The following is a 23430-nucleotide window of genomic DNA, read 5'->3' as shown; positions in this document are numbered from 1 at the left end:
TTTCAGCCAACTCCTCTGGCTTGGGTTAGTTTGTCAGGCATAATTTGGGAATGGTTTGAGAATTAATTCTGTTTTAAAGACCATAATCACCTTTTGGGCCCCTGAAACCAGTTCGGGATTTTTGGGCCAGGCCAGAAATAAAACAGCTTTTGCACACATCAAAGGCTTGTTCTAGACAAGCAGAAAGACAGTGGAGGTAAAATCTGTGCCTTTCTTGCAATCTATACCCGCAAAGCAACTGATTCAAAAGTGGATGCAACTAGTCCCTGTCTGTAACAGGGACGCCGTGTGAGCTGGGCAGAGCCCCAGCCAGCACTGTGCAGGGACACCAGCCCTGGGGGCCGCGTGCTTTGACTCTGTATCGCTTTCAGGTGCCAGTAAAAGTCTGGTGTTGGTTACCTACCCTCACAGATGGCTCGAGGCTTCTCAGCAGTGAAGGCAAAAGTTGTGTCTGAAGGTCAACATGGCTTTGGGGACGTCAGATATCGGGGGAACCTGGGATGAAAGAGGCAGTCAGGGAAGGGGACTTTGTGGTGTCAGTGGTACCCAGGGAGGAGAAGGAGGAGTGTAGGGAGCAGGCTGTAAGATTTGAGTGGCAAGATGTGAACTAGGGGAGGGGATGGTGACAAGTGAGGGGTGTCTCTCTCTCTCTCCCCATGCTAGTTGATGGGTTTCCTCACAATTCCTACTTGCCCTTCTGCTTCCTCCCTCAGGCACGGGTAGCCTTGTACTGCAAGCAGGTCCTGATTCTGGCCTCAGTGGAGGGGTGTCACAAGCCTGGAATGCAAAATGGTAACTGGGGAGCAGTGGTATCAGAAAGTGCCACCTTTCTTGTTGGTATGTGACGTTCACACATTGGGGACAAACCCCTCTTCTCTCCACCACATATTTCTTGCTTAGGTCTGACATGCCTCACCCCCCTCTTCCTCTTCCCTACTTCTTTTTTGAATCCCTCTTCCTTTGCTCCAGTTGTCTGCCCCTATCATTTCTCACTCACTCCCCTCACCTCTCCTTCCCCATTCCCAGAGCAATCCTGTCTCTCTGGTTGCCTGTATCAGGCAACTCCTTTCCAGCCCATAGGGAAAACCAGCAGCAGAGCAACGCTCCCCAGAGCAGATCCCGTGATTGGGAAGAAAGATCCCTTCTCAGTCTCATTTGTTACCGTGCTTTCCCAAGCCATGCCTGAATGCCTCTGCACCTTCTCTGGAGGGATGAGCACACCAAGCACAGGAAGCCTGAGCAACCTCCTCAGAAGGCCTCCGGAGCTTTTGAGCCAGAAGCCTCTAGCTCAATCAATACCTTTTGGGAGGCTGCAGAAGCAGCCCAGCTCCACTGCAATCTTGGTAATGGCATTTTACTCCCAGAAAGCCTCCCAAGTAGCACAGCTCCTCACCCCGGAGAGGCTGCTATGCTCTGCCCCTGGGTAGTGCTCAACTGCTGCCCCATTGCAGCATGCCACTGCATTAGGGTTACTCACTGTTGGGTGAGTAACCCAGCTCTGAGACCCTCTGTGCAGAGAGTCTTACAGCAGGATGCAGGTCTCATGAGTGGTGTAGTCTGGTTCATTAAAATTAATTAACAGTCAAATGGACCCACATTACTTCTTCATGCAGACACAGCAGTGACTGCAAAACAGATGTTAACTTGAGCCCAGGTCCTAGGGAAGTGAGCCCTGGCATGGGGAAACCATGGGAGACCACTGCCAACGCAGAAGGAGCACCTTCTGAAGCTGTGGTCACTGAGCTTCCAGCTTTTAATACATCCCTTGTTTGATTTTTGGCACTATTTGTACAACTTCAGCAGAAGGAGAAACTGAGGTAGCAGTGTTTGACTTGTCCAGTTTTTGGCTATGAGTGCAAGTTATGATGCAGTGACTTTTAAAATTGGCATCTATATGGATTATGATTTAATGCCTGCTAAAACTAACTCAGAGTTGCCCATGAACTTGGCCATAAATACCAAGATCTGCATTCAAAATGCTTTGGAGTGCAGTACACATACATTTTTACTGAACCACTACTGCAATTTCTGCTGTATCTTGTCTTGTAAGCCTTCTACACTTTTCTGTGCTTCTGTTTTGTTCTTTCACCCTTCCCCTTTGTAGTAAAAAAATACTTCATCTCAGAAGGTCTGTACTCTTCCTTCTTGTTTTGGTGACTTTTCAGTAAGTATTTGCTACTTGGAAAATTACTTCACCTAACATAACATGATTGCCTGAATCTCAGTGCTCCAGCAAAGATTTATGCTGGCACATAATCTGGAGTATGAAAAGTAGTGTCATCAGCATCAGTGAAATGACCCACGTACCTCCAGAGAAGTACCTGTGTAAAACTTTCAGGGAGTCCTAAATCTCTGGCAAGACAGCGCTGCAGCCATCTCGCTGAAATACTGCTTGGACCTGGTACCTGCTACACAGCTGCAGAACACCTCGGTTCTTACCAACAGCAAGAGCTTTAGCCATGAACGTGCAGTCTCCTGAGCTGAAATTCACCACGATGGCAAGGGAATTCTCTCTCACTTCTCCTTTCAAGGGCTATGGCTTCAGGACTCCAGCTCTACAACTAAAGACAATACAGATTTGAGAGAGTATCAAGCTAAGCCCTGTGATGTTTTTCTCTATAAGGCAGTGCATGGCTGGTTTTTGGTGTTTTTTTTTAAGAAGTCACCTTACCAATTCTGATTCGGCCTGATCATACGTGATCTTTTCATATCAAATCACATCCAGGTGTGGGGATGACTTTTTAGATACAAAGGTGAGAAGGATGCTACACACAAATACAAAATCATACATAGTCTTAAAGCCTTTATTTTAATGCAAAATAAACCAGGTAAAATTTATATAGCCATATGTACCAAAGATTAAAATCTTTGAGGTGGTACTAGAAAAAAACCTCTCAAATTTTGTGTTGAATTTCTCCCCCAAAACAATCGCACATGATTTTAAAATCAGTTTCACTTAAACACGCAGATATTGTCGGGATCACAAACACCGCTCTCTCCCTCACAATAACAGAATAATGTCTTAGAAAGCCTTCTCTTCTGTGCAGATAGTGAATAGCGCTTCCAATTCTGCACCTAAGGCTTAAAGACTCTGCACAACTACTGTGACGGAGATGGTGTAGGGTCTTCTGGAAGTGCAAAGCAGCCCCTGCTCAGAGCAGCGTCAGGATGTGGCCCTGGCAGAGCAGCCGGCAGGATTCACTCACCGCACTAACTCTCTGACAAACAAATCTGTGATGGCTGGGAGGAGGAGGTAGCACAATTCATCTGTAAAAAAATTAGGCAGCATGTGAAGCTATTTGTAGATCAGGAAGCTGGAGTGAATTGGAATTCAGGGCTGCATGCACTTTGAAAAGGCAGAAGCCTTTATTTTTTCTTTAATGCTTAGTTCAACACCCCCCCCCCCCCCCCCCCCCCCCCCCGCAACGGGCAATTGCTATTTCTTTACGCATTTGAGAGGTACCTAGAGACTTCAGCATCACAATATATCACAGTGGTAATGTCAGCTTGCAAGCCAAGACCATGGCTCACTAGTGGGTGGTCACTCAGAAAATCCACAGGCTCTCTTTCTATCTCTTAATCTTTCAACTGCTGGGCCCGGCTGGCCCCGAGCCAGAGCCAGAAAGGCAGGCTGCACGCCACCAGCTCAGGAAACCAAAGCTTGCAGGTTCACGTGAGAGCGGGCCGCTCTCCCCCTTGTCCCGACTCCTGCTCGCACACGCACTTACTGCACGCTGCTCCTGGGGCAAACCCCAACTCTCCCTTCACACCCACTACGTCAGCAACTTCACTGCTGGACTGGCACATTTTGGATGAGGGAGCGTGAGGCAATTATGTGTCAAGAGCATTTCAGACTCATAATTTTTCCCAAACATATGGACATATGGGGAAAAGAACAACTTGTTACTTAACGGCTCTTTTGGATTTTGCAAGTGTGTATTTTCAACCGTCAGTTGTAGCACCTCGTGAATTCTGCACGGTACATATTTTTCCACAATATGGTGCTAAAATCATACATTTTACACTGCAGAGAAGCTGACTATATATACTGTAGTTACACGTTATACTTTTGAAAATACCATACCTCTACCAGATATTAAACCAGCAAATGGCAATTTTCTCCCAGAACAATGGCACCAGAGATTGATGAGATGCTCTGTAATACTTTTTGGTCTTGTTCCCCCAGTTAGGTCAGACTGTTCTTCGCCCCTCATCTGGAGGATGCATCCATATATTATACTTTCTTTTTTTCCCCCTTTTTCGGAAGATGCTCTGGACTGATCTAACAGCAGAAGCATCACTTACTAATCTGCTGGGTAAGATTTACAGCTCAGGTGGGGTTTTGCTGATCTGTCCACCTCAACCAAGTGGAGGCAATGCAGTCAAGGGGAGCTCTTAAGGAGAAATTCAGGTTACAGGGAGACAATTGCGCAGGTCGTTCAAAGGCTAAAAATAACGCAGGAGCTGTTTCCATCCAGATTTCATTTGGCCCTGGCTCTTGAAACACTGTAAGTAAGTACTGTTCACTGTGATGCCATCTGAAGGGTTAGCTGAGAGTGATTTACAAAGGCAGCAGTTTATATTCAGAGCTGTTCTTAATTGTGGCCTGGCTTGATAAAGCCACTGTCACAAACCTATTAGTTTCTTTACAGCTGGATCAAATGTATGAGGGGTTATATTTCAAGGAGGGAAAGTATTTTAATTTGTTTTCACTTCACTTTCAGCAGGCCTTCATAACACCAGCGGCTACCCCGTGGCTGCCAAGTCCTGGCTCAGTATCCTGCAGCATCTAAAACTCTTTTAGAGAGAAGTACAAGGCTGTGTACAGCACGTACACGACAGGCAGAGTTTCCTTGGGGAATGTGCTTTATTTATGGAGGGTTCCGAGAGACGTCCAGCCTTACATTCAACCCTCCCTCCAGGGGTTTTTCCCTCCTACATTACTAGGGAAGAGGGCAGAAAGACATGGAACAAGAACTGAACTTGCTCCATAATCAGTTGCATGACTCTCCCTCTCTCCCTCCCACCAATGCTTCCTCCTGACTGGATTTAGAGCTGTGCCTGCCCCTGCCCCAGGCAGTCAAGCCCTAGGTCTGAATCATGGAGATGTTCTCCCACCATTCCAAAGCTGTCTCCTCTCCCCTGCTTCCCAGCCTGGCTGGTGGGTACAGATTGGTGTGAATGCAAATGACAGAGTCTGCTGAGCAGCTGCAAGTGCTCCCCAGGCCTCGGGGTTATGCCAGTCTCTCACCAGCATTAGCAGCACAGAAGAAACGTTGGCTGGGTTTAAACACTGCTTCTCATCAGGGCCATTACCAGTGGTGGCTCCTGGAAAGCAGCAGCACGCAGATCCACCATGCCCTGGGCCTTCCAGAGCTCTTGTGCTAACAAGCCCTTTTCCCAGGGGTAGCTAGGAAAGAGACATGATCCTAGCAGGACAAACCTTGCTGGTGATATTTAATACCTGGGAAGTGACCAAAGCGATTTAATTTGTTGCATACCAAAGGTGTCAAGAAGACATCAAAGAAATCCTTGTGCTTAATGCGTGGCCAGGTCACAGTCTCTCCCTGATGAGGAGAGGAGCCCAAATGGCTTAATAGCACTCTGCTATCAAGGCAGAAGTCGAGGAATTAAGGGCACTTGGAAACTTCTCAAAATGTATTTCTAGGTGACAAGACCATATGGTTTCCCTGTGACAAAACCCTTGAGACAAAGCTTTGCACAGCCATGGCCCTGTTGGGCCAGTAGCACAGGTCCCTGTGGCTGGGGACATGCATTCCTGACCTCCCCAAGGCTGGCTGGCTGCAGAGCAAGCTCAGGCTGCGTGGGGCAAAGAGCTGGCACAAACCCCACCGCCCTGTGCCCCTCTCCAGCTCTGCTGTGCTGCTGGCCCCTCTTCCCATCCACACCTTCTCTCTTCCTATGCACTGCTGCACATAACATTCCCCACTGGCCTGATGGCCCCTGGCTGCAGGAGCTTGAGTAGCTTGGCACGTGGCACCGGCTGAGGCTGAGCTCCACTGGGGGGACTTCGGGTGGCCCTGCATTGACAGGCTCCTTCCCAGGGCAGCAAGGCTGGCGAGGGCAGGGCACGATGCTGCTGGCACTATGCTGTAACCTGGCTGTGGCGGGGCTCCTGCTGAAGCCAAGGGAGCACCTGATGCAGTAACTTAATATGAATCACGGCGCTCCTGTCTGCCAGCATCTGCTCAGGCACTTCTTGTAGGCCAGCTCTACTGAAACCCCAAGAGCTGGCAGCAGCTGAGGATCTGATCTCCATGGTTTACATTTGAAGAGCACATACTGTATAACTAAGAAACAGTCATGAGTGCACACACGTACAGACACATTTCTCGGGTGGCTGGCTGCCCTGTCCTCTGCGAGCCTGCCCAAGCATGGTGGGTAAAGCTTTTTGTCTTACTCTAAATGCAGCAGCTGCAACAAGAGGAAGATCTTGCTACACAACCTGCAAAAAATGAAGGCTAAAAGATAAATGCTGCCACCAGCAAACAGAAAGAGGAAGACAGGCCAGATTACAAATCTGCAGCATCCTTATAGCACAGCGCTGCTGGTCTGAACATGCCTGGAATGTGGCCACTACCTCTGTGGCAGTCCCTTGTCAAGTCACACTGGATTACACAAGATTCTCAGCTCTGCACAAAGTCCTTATTGCATGCTGTGTTCCCACTTAAAGGCTCTACAACAGCACTCTGAAGTAAACTCTGGTGACACCACTGCCCTTTATATATACAGACAGCTGCATACTGTATAGGTGTAACTGGATTCAGTAAATAGCCCTGAGGTGTATTAAGTGTTGCGCTTCTTTTACAGCAGCCACTGTCTATTTTTAAAAGGAATTAAAAAATATTCAACTGTCTGGTACCTCATGTACTCAAAACACATTGTACCTCATGTGGCTTTCGTTTGCCTGTTAGAAAGCACCTACGCTGAGCCCAGCTCAGTAAGAACGACTCCAGGTCTCGTGTGCCACTCTTACAGGCAGCTACGCTAGGAACAACTCTACAAGGATATAATGTCCGATGTGATTCCTCCCCAGCTGTGCTAGCAAGTCCAGTGTGTAGCTATACAGCTGCAGTCATGGGGTTCTTCTGCCTGGGATCCTGTTGCCTGTACTGGTACTGTTCCGGACTGGTCCCGCGGTGTCGGACAATTTCATTATAGGCTGGTGCTCGGTGGGACTGAGCAGGGGAAGGTGGCACATCCTGCCGGAGGGGTCCTTTATGCTGGTTTGTGACGGGCTGGCCTGGGTAGTACTGGGGGTACCTCAATTCTGCCACTCTTGTGTCTGGCACACGGATGTAGTTCCCCTTAGATGGGTGGATGACAGGCTTTCCTCCTTGGTAGTAAGGAAGATCTCTCTCTTTGTATACTACTCGTGGCCCCGTTAAATATTCCAGTGGCTCTGCAGGTCCACGCCTGAGGAGGAAAAACATAATGAAGCACATAAAAAGGCAGCCTGCTAGCTCAGCGACGCGTTATTGTACTCACAATCTATGTTTACCTTGGGAAAGGAAACGCCACCTCAAGCATGACAGGTCCAGATGAATCAAAAGAACTTCTGAAGAGTAACAGGGCTCCCACCTGCGTGCTATGAAAGTTTGTGACACCCAGGATGCTGGAGGAAAGGTCCAGTGCACATCACAGCCCTTTTACAATGGCGGAGCACTGGAGCCCTTCAGTGCCCAAAGTCAGCCTCCTCTGATCCATTTGCCATAATGGAAACACAGCTCCTTTAAACAATGCATCTTTGACTGAATCTTATCTAGCCTGAGGATAAACAGATGAGTTGGGTCTGCAAAACTGCAAATCCCGTGAGCTTTACATGCACAAATAGTCATGCTTTCCAAGCCATTTCCCACTATTTTTTCCTCCTAACATGTCAGACTGTACAACTTCCCAGACAGCTGCAAAAACTGGAACTCTTGGAAGAAAGACTAAGGGATGTTACCTGTGTTTAATGGGCAAGCTGCCAATGGGGTTTCAAAAATCTCCTGTGATATAGAAAGCCTGATACTACAACAGCCCTGTAACTTACCTGCATTAGTATGGACCTGATGAGCTCCAGTTCACGAGGAAAGCAACATGTGAGCATGTCATCCCTGAGGATGTGCCATGGAGCCCTCTTTGTAGCTTTCTGCATCTTAATTCCATGATTTGCACTAATGAAGCATTGATATTTTTTCCTAGTACACCTTAACTTGTGATACTTTTCAAATGGCAAAAATAATTGTTCTCACAGACATGTCACCAGAGCATCCCCAAAAGTTCAACTCAATTAGGAGTTTTTGCCAGTCTGATTGCAAATGTCTTTGCACTTCGGGCAAAGCCTCCCACTGACTGCAGAGGAACCTTCTCTCTGAGTGAGAGCTGAAGGAAGTCAACAGGGTTTTGACCCAAATAGGGGCTAAAAGTATAAATCAATTACACCTGCTCTGTGGCTTTGAGACTGAACTCATCAACTGCTTATATATTCTTTGCATAGATTTAATATAGAAGTCATCATTCTGGTCCAACAGATCAGGTGTTCGCAACTCATCAATGACTCTCTTGTTCACACAGAGATTTTACAAGCATGCTCCCCCTTTCTTAATCTGGGCTCCTAGACTCACTGGAACTTGTTTTGCATGAAGTAAAACAAAACATGTGGTTTTCTGCTGCACTCGTTTAAGCCCATGGGGTAAATCATGGATATAGGCAATGAACAAACATTATCTGCCTTGAAATGAACCTACAGTTCTCCCCCTGGAATAACTTAGTGCAAATGTTTCCTGTTTAAAATGGAAAGAGCAAAAGGAAGAATTCCAGGCCTTGGACTTTTAGGACCCTATCTCCCAAGGGACTTTTTTTGCTTTAAAAACAGAACATTATAAAAGACAGGCACTCCCAGCCTCCCCTTCTCCCCCCTCCTTATGAGACAGTCCAGACAGAGTGCTGAACGGCCTGAAGCCACCCTCTGAGATACTAAAAGGACTCTTTTAACCATATGCATTGAGACAACTGCTGTCTCTGCTCACACACCTACGCCTTGCAGCAAAGACTAATTTCCACAGCAGGCCAAAGCGTTGCTCCATGTATTCCTATACAAAGACTTGTTCACTAGTCAGTCCCATCACACTCAGATTTTAGTTCCTCTGTGTGCAAAAACTCACTTCCAATCATAAAAGGCTTCTGCGATGGCAGGAACTGCTTCGTGTCAAGCAGCAAACTAATAGAAACAAGTGTCAAACCTACACCCATCACCTTTTAATATAAGGATAATGCTCAAAATCCTGTATATTAGATTTTATGAGAAGTTCTCATCGGCAGCTATAGTCAATCAAATTCTTGTGGATCATATTAAAAAGGGACTGAGCTTGGAAAACCTGATCCAGAATTCACTGAAGAGCCAGGTAGCTTTTGGAGTGCAAAACTGAATTATTCTAAAATAACAAATTCAAAACTAATTGGTATGAAAATGACTGGAGAACAGGACTGAGCCACCAACGTCATCTACTGAGGCTTCAGCACACAGCTCACCCCACATCTCACACAGGAGGTCTGGATGTTGCAGTGTTTTGTCATCTAGCCAAAAGAGCTGTTTCTAGGAAAACTCAGCTGGTCCCATTCTAGGAGATGCTGTGACTGTGCAGAGAGTAGTGCCCTCAGGTGGCTTTGACCTAGGACTGTTCAGTGGAGTCTGAGCCATCAGAGCACAAGCACACTAGACCTGAAGCATGTACCCAAGCTGCTGAGCTTGTGACATCAGATCTTCACTGCTGTTACCTATGCTACAAAGCTAAATCCACCACTGGTTCACTCAGAGCAAATACATTTGATTGTGTAGATAAACTGTAGAGGAACATGAGGGAAGAGAAAAATCTGCCTCTAAAAAAATCAATGTTCAAGCACCAGTTTCCCTTCTCTGAGTGTGAAACACCTAGAGGTGGCATCATTCTTGAGTGTTTAAGTCGGGGCTTAGCAGCTGGGAGGAAAGGTTGTACATGGAGACAAGGCTTGAATCAGCTTTACATGGATGCTTTAGGGAAACCCCAGAAAGACAGAAGGATGTGAGAGTTTTAGCAGCCTTGGCAATAGTACAAGCAGTGATAGAACCAATGATTTCCAGAACTCTTGCATTAGTAAAACCTCGGGAAACCCTGATAATTGCCCCAAACTGGAGGAAATTTCATTACAGATATCCTCATGGCTGCACCACATTCTCCAGCTCACCTCCCTGGAGATCCCAGCAGGTGATATGCGGGCAGATACATATGCTACAGTGACAACACTTTTCTTCCCTTTTATGACCAGCACTGCATGTTGAAGCCAAGTTATTTCCTGAGGATTCATTCTTCCCCAACTACCAGCCATACCCAGTGAAGTCTGGTTCTTAGGGAACTGCTCACAGTGCAACCAACCAGCCTGGGGAGTCTCCATGAACCTCTGACATGAACCACCATCTAACAAGTCTTACAACACAGGAAAAACAGCCCTTCCTTTCCCAAGTGAGTCAAATTAACCATGAGAAAGTCAGCCTTTTTAAGGCAGAAGGAAAACCGACAGATACAAAGCTCTGGCTGTAGAAATGCTGTTATGATTAGGAGTAAGTCTGGGACACTGGGGGCAGTTCCTGTCAGGAAGAACAGGGCTCCTCTGAAGCAGCACCGTTTTCACTTGATAGCTCATGGTGTAAAAGTATATGCTGTTGTTTACCCTTAAACAAATTGCCATAACAACTCAAAGCAAACACTTTCTACTTGGCAGCCCCTTGTAGATGCTGTGCTTGTTTCTACAAGAAGCCAAACAGACCCTGCCTTTTCACTCAGCAGACACTGCCATCTCTGAGGAGGGCTAATGAAATTCTTCTCCCCTTCCTCGCTGTTTTTGTTGGCTCCTGATGAGTTCAGAGTTCACAGGGCTGTATCACACCTCCCAAGTGACCCACGGTTTGAGGGTCAAACCAATAACCTCAAGTGGAAAATCAGTGACCCAAGGGAGTGATCAAAAATCCACAAATTGGGTCAAGCAGGTCCAGCCACTCAAAAGGACCAGCCCAGGAGCGTGCCCTCTGAGAGGACATGCTGAGTAGGAGCTGCTCTGACCATCAGCTGTTTCCCAGATTTTGGCCAGTTGTTTGACCTGGGGGCCCACTGAAATTAATGGCAGGCAGAAGGTAGGGAAGCTGACACAACATCCTGGGAAGCAACTGATCTCAGAGCTCAGAAAGTAGTTTTGCTGATAGTTAGCTCTGCTGGCTCCCACTGGAAGAGGCATCACTGATGTGGGTCTAGCTAAAAGCGAGGCTGCTGCTGAAGCAAGCAATGGAAAGATGGGAGGCAGAAGCACCAGATTCAAGAAAGGAGTGAAACTGATGGGGCAGTGTGAAAATGCACTCCTCAAAAACGCCATGGGAAGGGTGCCCCCTTAAAATGTTCATTTTATTGTGAAGAAGCTAAATCTCACCTTGCCCTGCAGAGAAATCAGAGATCTCACATGTGTTTTGCCACATAATCTCATATGCTGGTTAGCAGCTCTACTGGTTTATCTTCTAAATGATTCACCAAGTAAGAACTGTGATTGGTTTTCAGCTTTAAGAGCACAAAGTAGTCTTGTCCAAATAAAGCACCTAACTTGTTGCTGATGTTCAATTAACAGTACATGGGTTGTTATTTTCTCTATGACAAGTAAACCCTGAAGTAGGTTTGTCCCCCCCCGCCCCCTTTATTTATCTTCCAAGCACAAAGAATATAAAATCTAATATTTTCTGGCTTTGCTGCACAATTTTTAAGAGCCTCTGGGTTTATTTAAAACTGAACCAAAGGATTTGGAACACTTAAGAAAGGCTTCTTTTACCCAAAATGTTATTTAGTCATTGAAGTTAAACTGGTATCTATAGGTTTCAAAACCCCAACTAAACCACTTTTTGCTTTCTGCAGTTCCCTTTTTTTTTATTTTAAGCTCTGATTTCAGTAATTCTCCAGTTGTGCAGAATCTCACAGGGTAGACTGGCCTAAATACCCGATGCTTCAAAAAACAACCAGAAAAAATCATTTCATTTCAGGTTTACTGTGTTTCATTGTTAACCCCCATTTGCAGGTCACCTTTAACATCAGCCATGAGACACATGCTTGGGTTTTCTGAAAGGAAAGCAAAATGACAGTCTGGCTGTTCATGCTGTGCCCCATCACGTTGGGGGTTTGGGTTTCATCATGACAAAGAGTTTTTCTTGCCTCTGTTCTATAGGGAGAATCACAGAGGTCACCCTCTTAGTACCTAGTAAAAAGCAAGGAAGGGAATGCTCTCTTCTTACATCACTGTCTCCTTCTCGCTGCTGGGAGAATATTTTGCAAGGGATATAATCTCACATGAAAAACTGCATTCTTACTTTGTCAGGGAGTACTTCTTGAAATACTTCAAAGACAGCTACAGACTAAGTGGCAAATGGAAAGCCCACATTTGGTTGCAGCCTCTTTCATGTCTAAGCAAGACATACAGAGACTCTGGGTGATGGCATCAGGCAGCTCAGGCTGTGATTAAAGAACAGGAGAAAGCAATAAGGTCCTATCTTGTGTCCAAATTCTCACTGAAGAACTCTATTGTATGCATCGTGATTGCATGCTGTTTGTTCTTTGCCAGGAGGATCTACTTTTAAAGAAGAAAGGAGAAGCTGATGTAAGAAATAAATTATGCAAACAAACAATCTTACACTATCAAATACATTACACTGTGTCTTTATAAAGCTTTTCTCAACATACACTAAAAACAACTGACTGAAAAGACCATGCAGTCCCTATCTCTTCAGATACAGTATTAAAGACATCGCAGTGCTGCTTGTAGTTAGTGGCACTAAGACCTTCTGTTGCTTAATATTCAGTGTGCATATAACTAAAAGAAAAAAAAATATAAAAAGTTAAATCACTGCAGGTTTAAAAAACAAATCACTGCATGACTCTGAGCTTCATTAAAGTCTGTCTTGTATCTTGATAGGAGAGATACTCCTTTAACAAATATTCTTTGCTGTTTCAGACCAATACTTCCCATAGACAATGATAGGGTTTGCATTTAAAAAGCCACTGGAAATCAAATTTGATATCTTAGCGCTGCAAATAATCTGCAGCACAAGGAAGCGCTCAGTGGCTGCTGTCTGTGTGAGAGGCTTGTACCTTTCAGCAGAAGGCAGATGTCTAACAATGTCGTACTAACCTCAAACACACCACACACAGATTATTTATGGGCTGAGCTGGTGAAGGTGCTTTCTTCTCCTGTTCTTTTATCAACAATACAAGGGTAAAAAAGTCAGATAACGTAAATGAATGCAATCCCTGCCTCTCATGTAGCACATGCCATGCGGAGAGAGCTGTTTTTAGTTTGAGGACTGTGTTTGGAATTCCTTCAGTGTCAGGTTTCCAGTTACCAGACCCTCATCCCTGGGCCAGGCACGACTGCGGTTGGACTGGATTAGCAGAACACTCTGCAATGTATATTACATAGCTTTGACTTCTATAGGCTTTGCAGGCCCATAAAAATAACGATCATTTCATGACCTGCGTTTCTGGGGCAGGGGGAGGAAAAGGCAGAAAATTCTCTCTCTTCCCTTTTTAAAAGAATTCATATTTCTTTGGATTTGGAGAAGGAGGGATCCATACAAGTTTGTTTGAAATTCAAGCGAGAGTACATTTCAGAAGCAGCGCAGACAGGCCCAGTGCTCTTCCCTTGCAATCAGTTTTGCAAAACTTAACAGTGGCCTGGACTGGTCTGTGCATGAGAGCTTTTGTGGGTAGTTTTTCTCTCTCTACAGTACTACGGCTTGGAATATTTAGAAACAAACAGCAAAAGCACTGCAGTCCCGGAAGGTAAGCGCATAGACAGGTTTACATTACTCTAGTTGAAGTCTAGCCTTAAAGCAGCTGGAGAGCAAATGTCCAGGGCTACATATTGAGAGATGTTGGGCCCCAGCAGCTCTCCCTGGGCAGTTCTTAGCAATTGGAGATATTTAGGTGTCCCTCTTGTTTTTACATCTAGGAGCAAGCATAAAGTTTAGCCTGATACTAGCTTTCCATGCAGATAAGCAGACTGAAGAAACATCTGTAAGATAGTAAGATAGGAAAACAGTAGTCTGACAGGTTTAAAACTTTACTATAGGATTACATAGGATTTCTTATGACAGCATGAACAGTCTCTTTTGCACGCAATCAAATTGATTGTTCTCAATCCCTAATGGAGCAAACTATGTCACAGACTGGCTAACATCAGAATTCAGAGTGCTATTTAATTAAACCCCCTCAATCAGCAACAAAGCCATAAAACACTGTGTTGTTCCTTTGCTCCAGCATTAGTTTATTTTCCACAGCAGATATCAGACCAGTTTCTGATAATCCCATCCTGCAGGCAAAGCTCCCCTTTCTTTCCTTCTCTAAATTCAACCTACAAACATAGGAACTACATCAGGATTAAAACCCTCAAAGCAAGAGCAACAAAACCCCGAATATGGTAGCTGGTGCTCTATAAACGCCCATTAAGCATTCAAAACAACTAGCCCAATAATCCTTCCTACTCAGTTCCTCACTTTTTTGTTCATATGCTCTCAGGCATGGTACATCTCTTCTACCAGGAGGCATAAAATAAAGTAGCACCTATTGAACAAGACATCGCTATTCTGTGATCTCTTCAAGCTTAGAGGGATCTTAAGTAGATTGGTACTTTAAGTAGCAAGTCATTACAACATGTGTCATTTCATATGTTACTCATTATTCAACACAACATAATACCGTGTGAGTCATTAACCTCTTGGCATTGGTAACCTACTCTCAATGCTAAGCAGTCATGCTTGTTGCTCAGGAACCCCCATGCTCTGTTGGGAAGAGACCTCACTGAGATTTTAAGGTCCCTTTGGTCTTTTGTTTTGCAGATCAGCAGGGGCTGAAAGCTCCTCCTACAGACTAAAAGAGTTCTTGGCCTTTCCTTTCCTGCGTCACATTTCTGAGACAATACTGGCCAAGTTATATTGGAGGGAAGAAAACTTCTTTTTAAAGGATATATGCATCTTAAGCCAGCAAGAGAAGCAAATGTTTATGCTTCTCAGATTAATTTTGCATTTCAACACAGACTCTAATACAAAGAAGTACTGAATGCATGCAGAACTCCCAGCACTGGGGCAAGATGCTAAAGTGAAATCCCCCTTATGGTAATATTTGTACTGCATTACTGTGCAGTAGCTCCAACGGACATGGGGACCCCACTGTCGCTGCCTGAGGAGAGCCAGCTATACTTCCCCCAAGAGCAGGCAAGCAATGAGAAGGGAGAGAAATGCAGAGAAGGTGAGACCCGAGTGCTGGCCCAGTACAGAAGCCAGAAACACTACCCACATCTCTTTGCCTCACCCTAACCTCTACTGCAGATCTCCACTTTTTCTGGAGGCTATTAGGGTATAAATTAAAGGTCCTGTGGTGGTTCAGGAGATTTTAATTTGATATAAATGAAATTCCATTGCCATAGTCAAAATTCCTCTTCAGAAGCAAACAAACACACCACACAGGCACCAGGAGAGCTGCTCCTCAGCAAGGAAGCCTCCTCCCTTTGCCTATCCAGTTCATAGCATTACTGCTATCCATGCTGTTTTGTAAAGTGCTTTCAAAGACATGTAAACCCAATTTCTATCCTGTTCTCATTTTCCACCTGGAATGAATTTAAAGCAGGGTGCTTATTCAGCTGTGCTGCTCAAATAGTTTTCAACAAGTAACAGGAATCATTAAAAGAATCTTCCTAAGTAGTAACAACCCAGGCCCAGGTCTTTACTACTCAGCTGCTGGGATCTTAACACACTGTCTGATCTTTAGTGGGCTAGTAAAACCCGGTGAGAAGCGGTTCTTAATGTTATTATCAAGCTTTTAGGGTTGTGTTTGTTTTGTTTGTTTTTTTTTTTTCCAAAGAATCTCTCATTTAAATTAAAGTATTCCTTGCAGCGTTTTCCCCCACTGCCATGATGAAGCATGGCTGTCAATTCTGCCTCGCATGGCACAAACTGCATAGTAAAACCATGCTTCAATAAAAAAAGGAATTTGGTTTTGAAACTGATGGTAGCTGGTTATTTTTTCCCTGCATTTCATTTCCTTCTGGGTCCAGACATTCCGTTAAACTCACTGGAATGTGCCATTCCCTATTTTCCCCTTTGCAACAAGGCAAAGCTCAAGATTCAGAGGAAAATAATGGCTGATTTCTGGGAGCAAGGGATATCTTAAAGACAAGCAGCTCATTTTCAGTATTTCAGTCCCTGTTGTTCCCCTACTGCTCATGTACTGAATTGCTCCTAAACAGTGCAAACAGCCTGTAAGTACATCCTCCCCCCTATATTTTCTTTTGTTAGAACCATTCATTTTTATACAGGCATTAGATTATACATTTCCTGGCTTGTCACAGTCCATTAACACTCTGGTAACCACCCCTTTTCCAGCCAGCCATTAAACACCACCTTTAATAATTGAGATTTAAAGGCTCAGGGCATGATAAACAGCTGAAGTTATAACTTTACAGCTGCCTCTACAGAAGTGTGTAAATCTCCAGATTTGGATACGCAAATCAGCTAATTAGACTTGCATTAAGTCACAAACTTTGCGGGTGCTCTGACAGCAGATGTCCTGAAGTTGAGCTTTAAATAACCAGGGTCAACCCCCTCAATCCCACTGGGCTGGGAGAGACGGAAACGTCCCACCCGGTGCCCAGAGAGCAGTAGCACTGATTGCAGCTGCCGTGGCTTGTAGACGGCCGCTAGCGCCCTGCGACTGCAGCCCATTCCAGCTGTGTTTATGCTGGCTTCTTCCTTCAGAGCTTCTACAGTTACACGAACATCAGTGCAGCTGCAGCAAGCGGAGCGGCTGCCGGCTGGACATGCTCTACCTGCTGCCTGTGGTGGAGACAACCCCTGTTTTACCACCCTGCGTTTCTCACCCGCCAGCACACAGGTTCTCTTTCAGAGTGAGGCCATGCAAGTTGGGGGGTTGAGCTCAGTTTCCCCTTACCCCTATCTGCAGCTGAGGAAAATGCTATGTGGATGGCCCTGAAGTCACTGCTAGCCAGTAAATGATCAAAGCTGGTGAGATCTGGAGCTGCAGGCCACTGGGCTCTTTAGGGGCATCGGTAGTAAGAGGTTAACCTTCAGTCATGAGGCCCAAGTGCCTGTGCTCCACCTCCGCATGAGTTATCTCCCTGTTGCTGCATTTAAAAATACTGTATGTAATTTACTGTTATCAGGTTGTTAAGCAGTGTGCTGAAGTGTGAACTTATCATTCAATTGTTTCCTCTATTTACAGAGTCCCTGCCATTCTCTGAGGCGGCAGCCTGGGACAGGCTGTTGACTTGTTCAGATGAGGAGGGTTTAGCGCACCAGATTCTGGTAGCAGAAGCAGATTCTGGGGAAGTGAGACACGGCCGTGAATCTCATCGGTTCCTCATACACCCCCTCAACATACCCTGCAGAACAGCTGTGTGTGAATGAGACACACACATGCCACCGGTATCAAATAAATCGCTGTAATTTTGCTCTGAGACCTCAACCACGCAGCATTGAGCAAATGCACAAACAGCTCCCAACCATTGTAACCCAGGCTCATGGGTATAGGTAGAGATTTTACTGACATATATGGCACTAATTTTAATGTGTTTATACGTATATACACAAGTTCTGTGGTCTGTTCACAAATTAAAACAAGGTCTTCCATGCACTTCCGTGCTCAGTTCTTCACCTTCCCATTAGCTGCACTTTGCTTCCTTAAGAAAAGAAAATCTGGAAGTCAGTGCACTTCATGATAGACAACAGGCTGAAGATGAAAGGACATGGCAACGGTGCAAAATGCCACATCCTCTGCTGTCCTTTGCCTCCCCCCACAAGGCCCAGGTTTGGTTTCCTGAAGACCATGGCTCCCAACTACTTTTTTTGTCACTTTCCCCTCCTAGCCTGGCTCTTCTTTGCTTTCTTCCCCAGCAGCGCCAGCCCTGGCAATGCCTGGGGGAGACACCATCATAGAACCACAGAATGGGTTGGGTTGGAAGGGACCTTCAAAGTCATCTAGTCCAAACTGTTCCCTGCAATAAGCAGGGACATCCTCAACTAGATCAGGTAGCTCAGAACCACATCCAGCCTGGCCTTGAATGTCTCCAGGGATGGCACATCCACCACATCTCTGGGCAACCTGTGCCAGGGTTTTACCACCCTCATTGTAAAAAAATTCTTTCTCACAACCAGCTTGATTCTCCCTTCTTTTAGTTTAAAACCATCACCATCAAATCTACGTGATTTCCTTCCATGCATTCCTGGTCAGGTGCAGCACCATGCATCCAGCAAGGTTCCTGAAGCACGCAGTGCCCTTTGCTCTTTGATGCAGTCATCAATACCCCAGATCTGTGTGCATACCCCCTCCAGCACTTGTAATAGAGGAGATATGTAGCTTCTAAACAAATTTCTTCTGTGCCATCTGCACATCATGCTGAATGCCAGACGACAAGATATAATTTGCAACAGCAAAGTTCTTGGAGCACAGCAGCCTTCTAGAGACAGCAAGCACAGCCTGTGACAACACAGTTATATCAGCTTAGTCATGTACCCAGAACAGAAGATATCAGGATGCTGAAGCTGGAAGAAGGAGCACACAGCAGAAGACAGAAAAAAAGAATGCTTTTAAGACACACCAAAACACTGCATCCTTGAGCAATGGGAAAGCAATGCCAACAGCTGGGAATTAGTGATACCTTTGTGAGCAGTGTTAGTACAGCCGTTAGAAGATAGTGGCAAGCCAACACGGAGATAAAGAGAAGCTTTAGACAGCACCACGAAGTATAGACTTTGATTTCTTTTGAACACATACATACATCATGTATCAAAGACTACCATGTGCAGCAGAATCTTATGTGCAAGACGTGATGTTGTTAGTAGCTTCAGCTGAAATTATGATGGACACCAGGACATTCAGACTCGGACCCCTGCTCGGTCCAGGAAGGCTATTACATGCCATCAGCTGAGAGAAAGAGAAGCAATAGCACTTCCTGATCTGAACCTGGTAAGAACCTGGCAAAGATTTCAGACAGTGTGTCTCAATTTGATTCAGGGGGGAAGAAAAATTAAATTAATACACCCTCTAACTTGAAACAATCTTTTACATAATGAATCAACCAATTATCTTTGTTCTAGTATGTTCAAATCGAGGGAATCATCATTGAAAACAACAACCAATTTATAAAGCTCATTTAAAGCCACAGTAAGCTAGGCTGCTGATTCACTAACGAACAATAAAGGTCACTGCTACAATATCATTCTAAGTATTTGCAGATTGTGCAGTGTGATAGACATGAAGTGGCATGCTCATAAAAAAACCATCAAGATACTTTGCAGAGGGAAATAAAGATGGAAAGAGATTCATGCTCTGCCTAGATACCAGACTGACAAGGGGGAATAACTCAATGCAATGAGGAACTTTGTGCCCCAGACTCATCCGGCCTCAGCCAAAGCCTCTGGAAGTCAATGGAAGCATTTCAATGAGCTTTGGATTAGGCTCTTGTATTGGAGAACGGTATCCAAAAGGGGAGGTGAGGGCACAGAGAGAATGAGACATCTGTATCCTGGAATGAAGTCAGGAAGTTAAGGCCTGACAGCCTTACAGAGCAAACAAATAGCTTGAGTACTAGATGTGGATTGCCAAAATGCTTCACTCCACATGGAAGAATTCCTTTTTAATTGTCTCTTTCAGGTATTCAGAGAAAAAGACTGACCAAAATGCAGTTTGTTTGTCACTTTTTGAGTGATCATGATCTGGAGAGGGGCACATATATGCAATTACTAAGAAACAAGACATTCTACTAGCTGAATAGCACACCTCTGCTACATCTACATTTATTAACAGCATGGCAACTGGGGCAATGTAGCAGAATACGCCCTAAATTGCAGCATCATGTCTTTGACTACTACCAGAACCACATGCTTCAGAGGAAGCTGTAATTAGTGGACAATTAACAGTTTGCATAGGCCTTACAGCATAAAAGCAATCCCTCTTTTCTTCTCCCCAGAAACTAAGTCAAACCAATGCAAGTATTGGTCTAACCCAGGTTTGCAGAAGGGTGCAGGTTTCAGAAACAGAAAACACTCAATGGCGTGTCTGTACGTAAGATGTGGATATAAAAAAAAACCCAACAATGATAATATTTAACCTTGACAGACCTAATATTTGAAGCCCATAGACAAAAAGCACAATACAGTCCAGAGAGCCTGTGGTTAGTTGAGAGTAACATCTTCTACAAACCTCAGGGTTAAAATTTCAGTGCTAACTTAGGTTCCTCTTTAACAAAAATAAGTGTAATTCTACTTCCAGGAAAATGGAATTTTCTTTTTAAGAGCTTTGCAACATTTCAAAACCTCCTCTTTTTCTCATGATCAAAAAGTAAAAGGGAGAAGTTTCATATCATAACAAACAGCTACAACGTAAAGCATTACTCAAGAAGTTTCTAAGTCAGAAATGCACAAAGCAGCAACACCATTCTGAGCATGTAAAATGGTATACTAAAGTCCTTTGAAAAACTTATAAAACTCGTGGTAGAAACTAGTACAACTGAAAATGAAATGTCTAAGGAGAAGACCAGGGTTAAGGATTCTGTATTGATTTTTTTCCCCACATTGGGATTAAAGTGATTTCAGCTGGGACCCAGAATTACAGATGTAATTATGATTTCCATTTATATTTTTAGACTGTGTACAAAGAAGTGTAATAATGGACAGCTGAGCATTTTCCATTGTTCATTAAAAGCAAAATGTTTCTGATGAAATCTCTGTAAGACCAAGGACCCCTGCAGTAATCTCTCAATAAGAAAGCCTTTTTCAGATGTTTGGTGATGAGAGAGAAGGGATAGCTGTCCATCTTTCACACAAAGACATCAAACCAAAATGACACTAAGGTTATTTCCCTCAGTAATACTATAGAGATTCCAGGTTAAGATCTGTAACAAGTCTCTTAAAAGAAAAAAGTCAGATTATTTATTAAATAACCTTTCCTGATATTATTTAATGGGTATTTAACAAAAAGCATTGCATTAAGGGAACATTAAAGAGGCATTATTTAAACCACAGAAAGTGCAGGGAGTGAAAAAGTGAAATTTCTCCAAGTACCTACCACATCCTTCCCCCATTCTTTACAATGCATGTGGAAGTCCAGGTTTCCTGGAGGCCTCTGATAGCTAGGCAAATGACTGCTATTGAAAAGCAAAATGCATTCAAGGTAAAGCAGGTGCTTAAGTGCTCTGACAGATCTGGGCCTAAAAATTCAAGTTGTAAACCCCAACTCAATTTCAACTGACTAATTGAATTTGGCTTTTTTAATTCCCTTTCCTTACAAACCAATCTGCTCTGTGCTTTCTGCCACAAAGTGTGGCACAGTCAGTATCGCAGCACAGCCTGTACCTCCGAGCTGCTTCCACTCGCCATTCCAGAGGAGGCTGCACACCACGCAGTAAAGAGATCCTTATGGAAAATGCTCAAAACCAGCATGGTGTATTCAGTCAGCTGAAATTCAGCCTAATTCCCTAGTCAGTGAGAAATCCAGATGACTTCAGACACCCCTACAAAGCTAATTAGAGCACTACCAGAGTCACCCAGTAAGAAACAGTATGTGCACCAAAGTTGCCATAGGCTTTCTCAGCACAGCTACTGGGATCCTTAAAGCTTTTAACTGATTTTGGAAATCTTTAATCGCTGAATGTAGAAAGGGTGCTGTCGTTTGAGGGTCTTTGGAAAAAAAAGACTTATTATGTCCTTTAATCTGCTCACTTTATCCCAGCTATTGTTTTAGGTGGTTGACTGCAGTTCAAAAGCGTATCACTATTACCTCTTTAAGAAAGCAAAACAAAGGGGAAAAACTGATGATACCATGCTTCTAAAAATACATTCTTTTTATACTGAAGACATCTCAGTTCTCAGTAAACATAGCATCTCAGATGGAGCCAAAATTCATAACGAAAATGCTAAATGAGGGACCAAAGCCTAGTGACACATGGGTATGTACAACAGTACGCTAACACCTAGATCCAAGCAAAAAGCCATTCACATGGATTTTCAGCTGTGAAATCCTGCTGAGATTGGTTTTGCTTGCCAGATTTTGTCATGATCTACAACAGACTGTACTCTCTCAAAGTACTTCCCTTCACCTGGAAAACTAAGACTATTTTTCTTTCTTAAATGAAGAAAAGTGCCAGCTACTCCACATCCGAGGACCCCCGCAAGCCTGGGGGTTTACTTGATAATCTGGGCTGGGTTTTGTTCATCACATTCACCATCGTCCCTGGCTGGAACTGGCTGCCAATTTTCAAGGTGCTGTCTCAGACTATCTTAATGTACAGATCCAATCTCCTTGCAGAATTACATCTGGAGTGGAACAAAAAAGCCAGATAATTCACTTTGTATTAAAGTTAACACTCTCCTCCTCTTGCTTCCCACGTATGTTATACAGTGGACGTGCCTGCATGTTCTGCTCCGTTTTTTCAGCTGTTGCAAGCGCATAAGCTATCAATTACTCTGTGCATGGAGAAAAGATGGTGACTTGAGGAACAGCTTCCAGTTTACATGACTTCTCACCTCATCATCGCTTAAACATTTAAATGAATCCTGTTGGGCAAGAGGCCTGAAACAGAGATTCCTCAGGCACTCTCTCCCCTGCCATTTCCCCCCTCATTGAATGGTTAATCAGAGCAGAATAACTCTTTAAAACTAATATTTATTCAAACAGCTGTAGGATCCCATCTGCTCGTGCACAACCAGCGGAGGCCACAGCGATACCAGACAGAAGCCAGCAGAAGGTATGAGTTCTGTCAATCTCTTTATAGCCAGATTGAGTTACACTTGGCAGACAAAGTTTTCGAGTACAGCAAAGACCATTACCATAAAGGCGTGGTTAAGGTTTTAGCATATGCACTGGTGTATTTAATATATTTCCAAAATAAAACTTGTTGAAGGTCTGACTTGTAGCCTATGCACTAACACCCATCACATGCCTACAAAGTTTTGCTGGCGTACCCATGACATCTTTACCTGCAGTAAAGATGCTAAGTAGTTTATGCAGATTTTCCCAAATAAGCATCAATAAAAGAACTGTGTCACTGTGCATCTTGTGCTTTGTTTATGCCATATTTTAAAGAACTGTTCTAGTAGAAAATTTCCAATAGGTGCTAAGTGACAAGATTAGCACTAATTTACATAACTATTGAATGCTAGAACAATGCAATCTTTCCAAGCCTGAGATGAGAGTAAAGACTCTTAAGAAAGCAGGAATTAATTTTTTCTAATAGCATACAACAGTAGCTTTAGCTCCATGCTTGCTCTAAAGTTACTGGTCCATAACCGCTAGTGATCTGAACATTTGCAATTCTTCAACACCCTTGAATTACATTCATTTTAAAGTC

The 23430-nt window shown here is 44.3% G+C and overlaps 1 protein-coding gene across 3 annotated transcripts in view; it reads right to left on the bottom strand.

Annotated features, from left to right (window-relative positions):
• Positions 1 to 2783: 2783 nt before the first annotated feature.
• Positions 2784 to 23430, bottom strand: part of PARD3B (par-3 family cell polarity regulator beta) — a 429596-nt gene continuing 408949 nt past the window's right edge. For all 3 annotated transcript variants that reach the window (XM_061455076.1, XM_061455066.1, XM_061455058.1), the window contains one exon: positions 2784 to 7437. In XM_061455076.1, coding sequence (XP_061311060.1) covers positions 7083 to 7437 — 355 coding nt within the window. In that variant the 3' untranslated portion in view covers positions 2784 to 7082. The remainder of the gene's footprint in view (positions 7438 to 23430) is intronic.

This window comes from Pezoporus flaviventris, unplaced genomic scaffold (genome assembly GCF_033815535.1).
Source record: "Pezoporus flaviventris isolate CSIRO_AGI_PZ_B2104156 unplaced genomic scaffold, CSIRO_AGI_Pfla_v1 ptg000001l, whole genome shotgun sequence".
NCBI classification, from domain to species: domain Eukaryota; kingdom Metazoa; phylum Chordata; class Aves; order Psittaciformes; family Psittacidae; genus Pezoporus; species Pezoporus flaviventris.
Note: the sequence above shows the minus strand (reverse complement) of the source record. Positions and strands in the feature narration are given on the sequence as shown.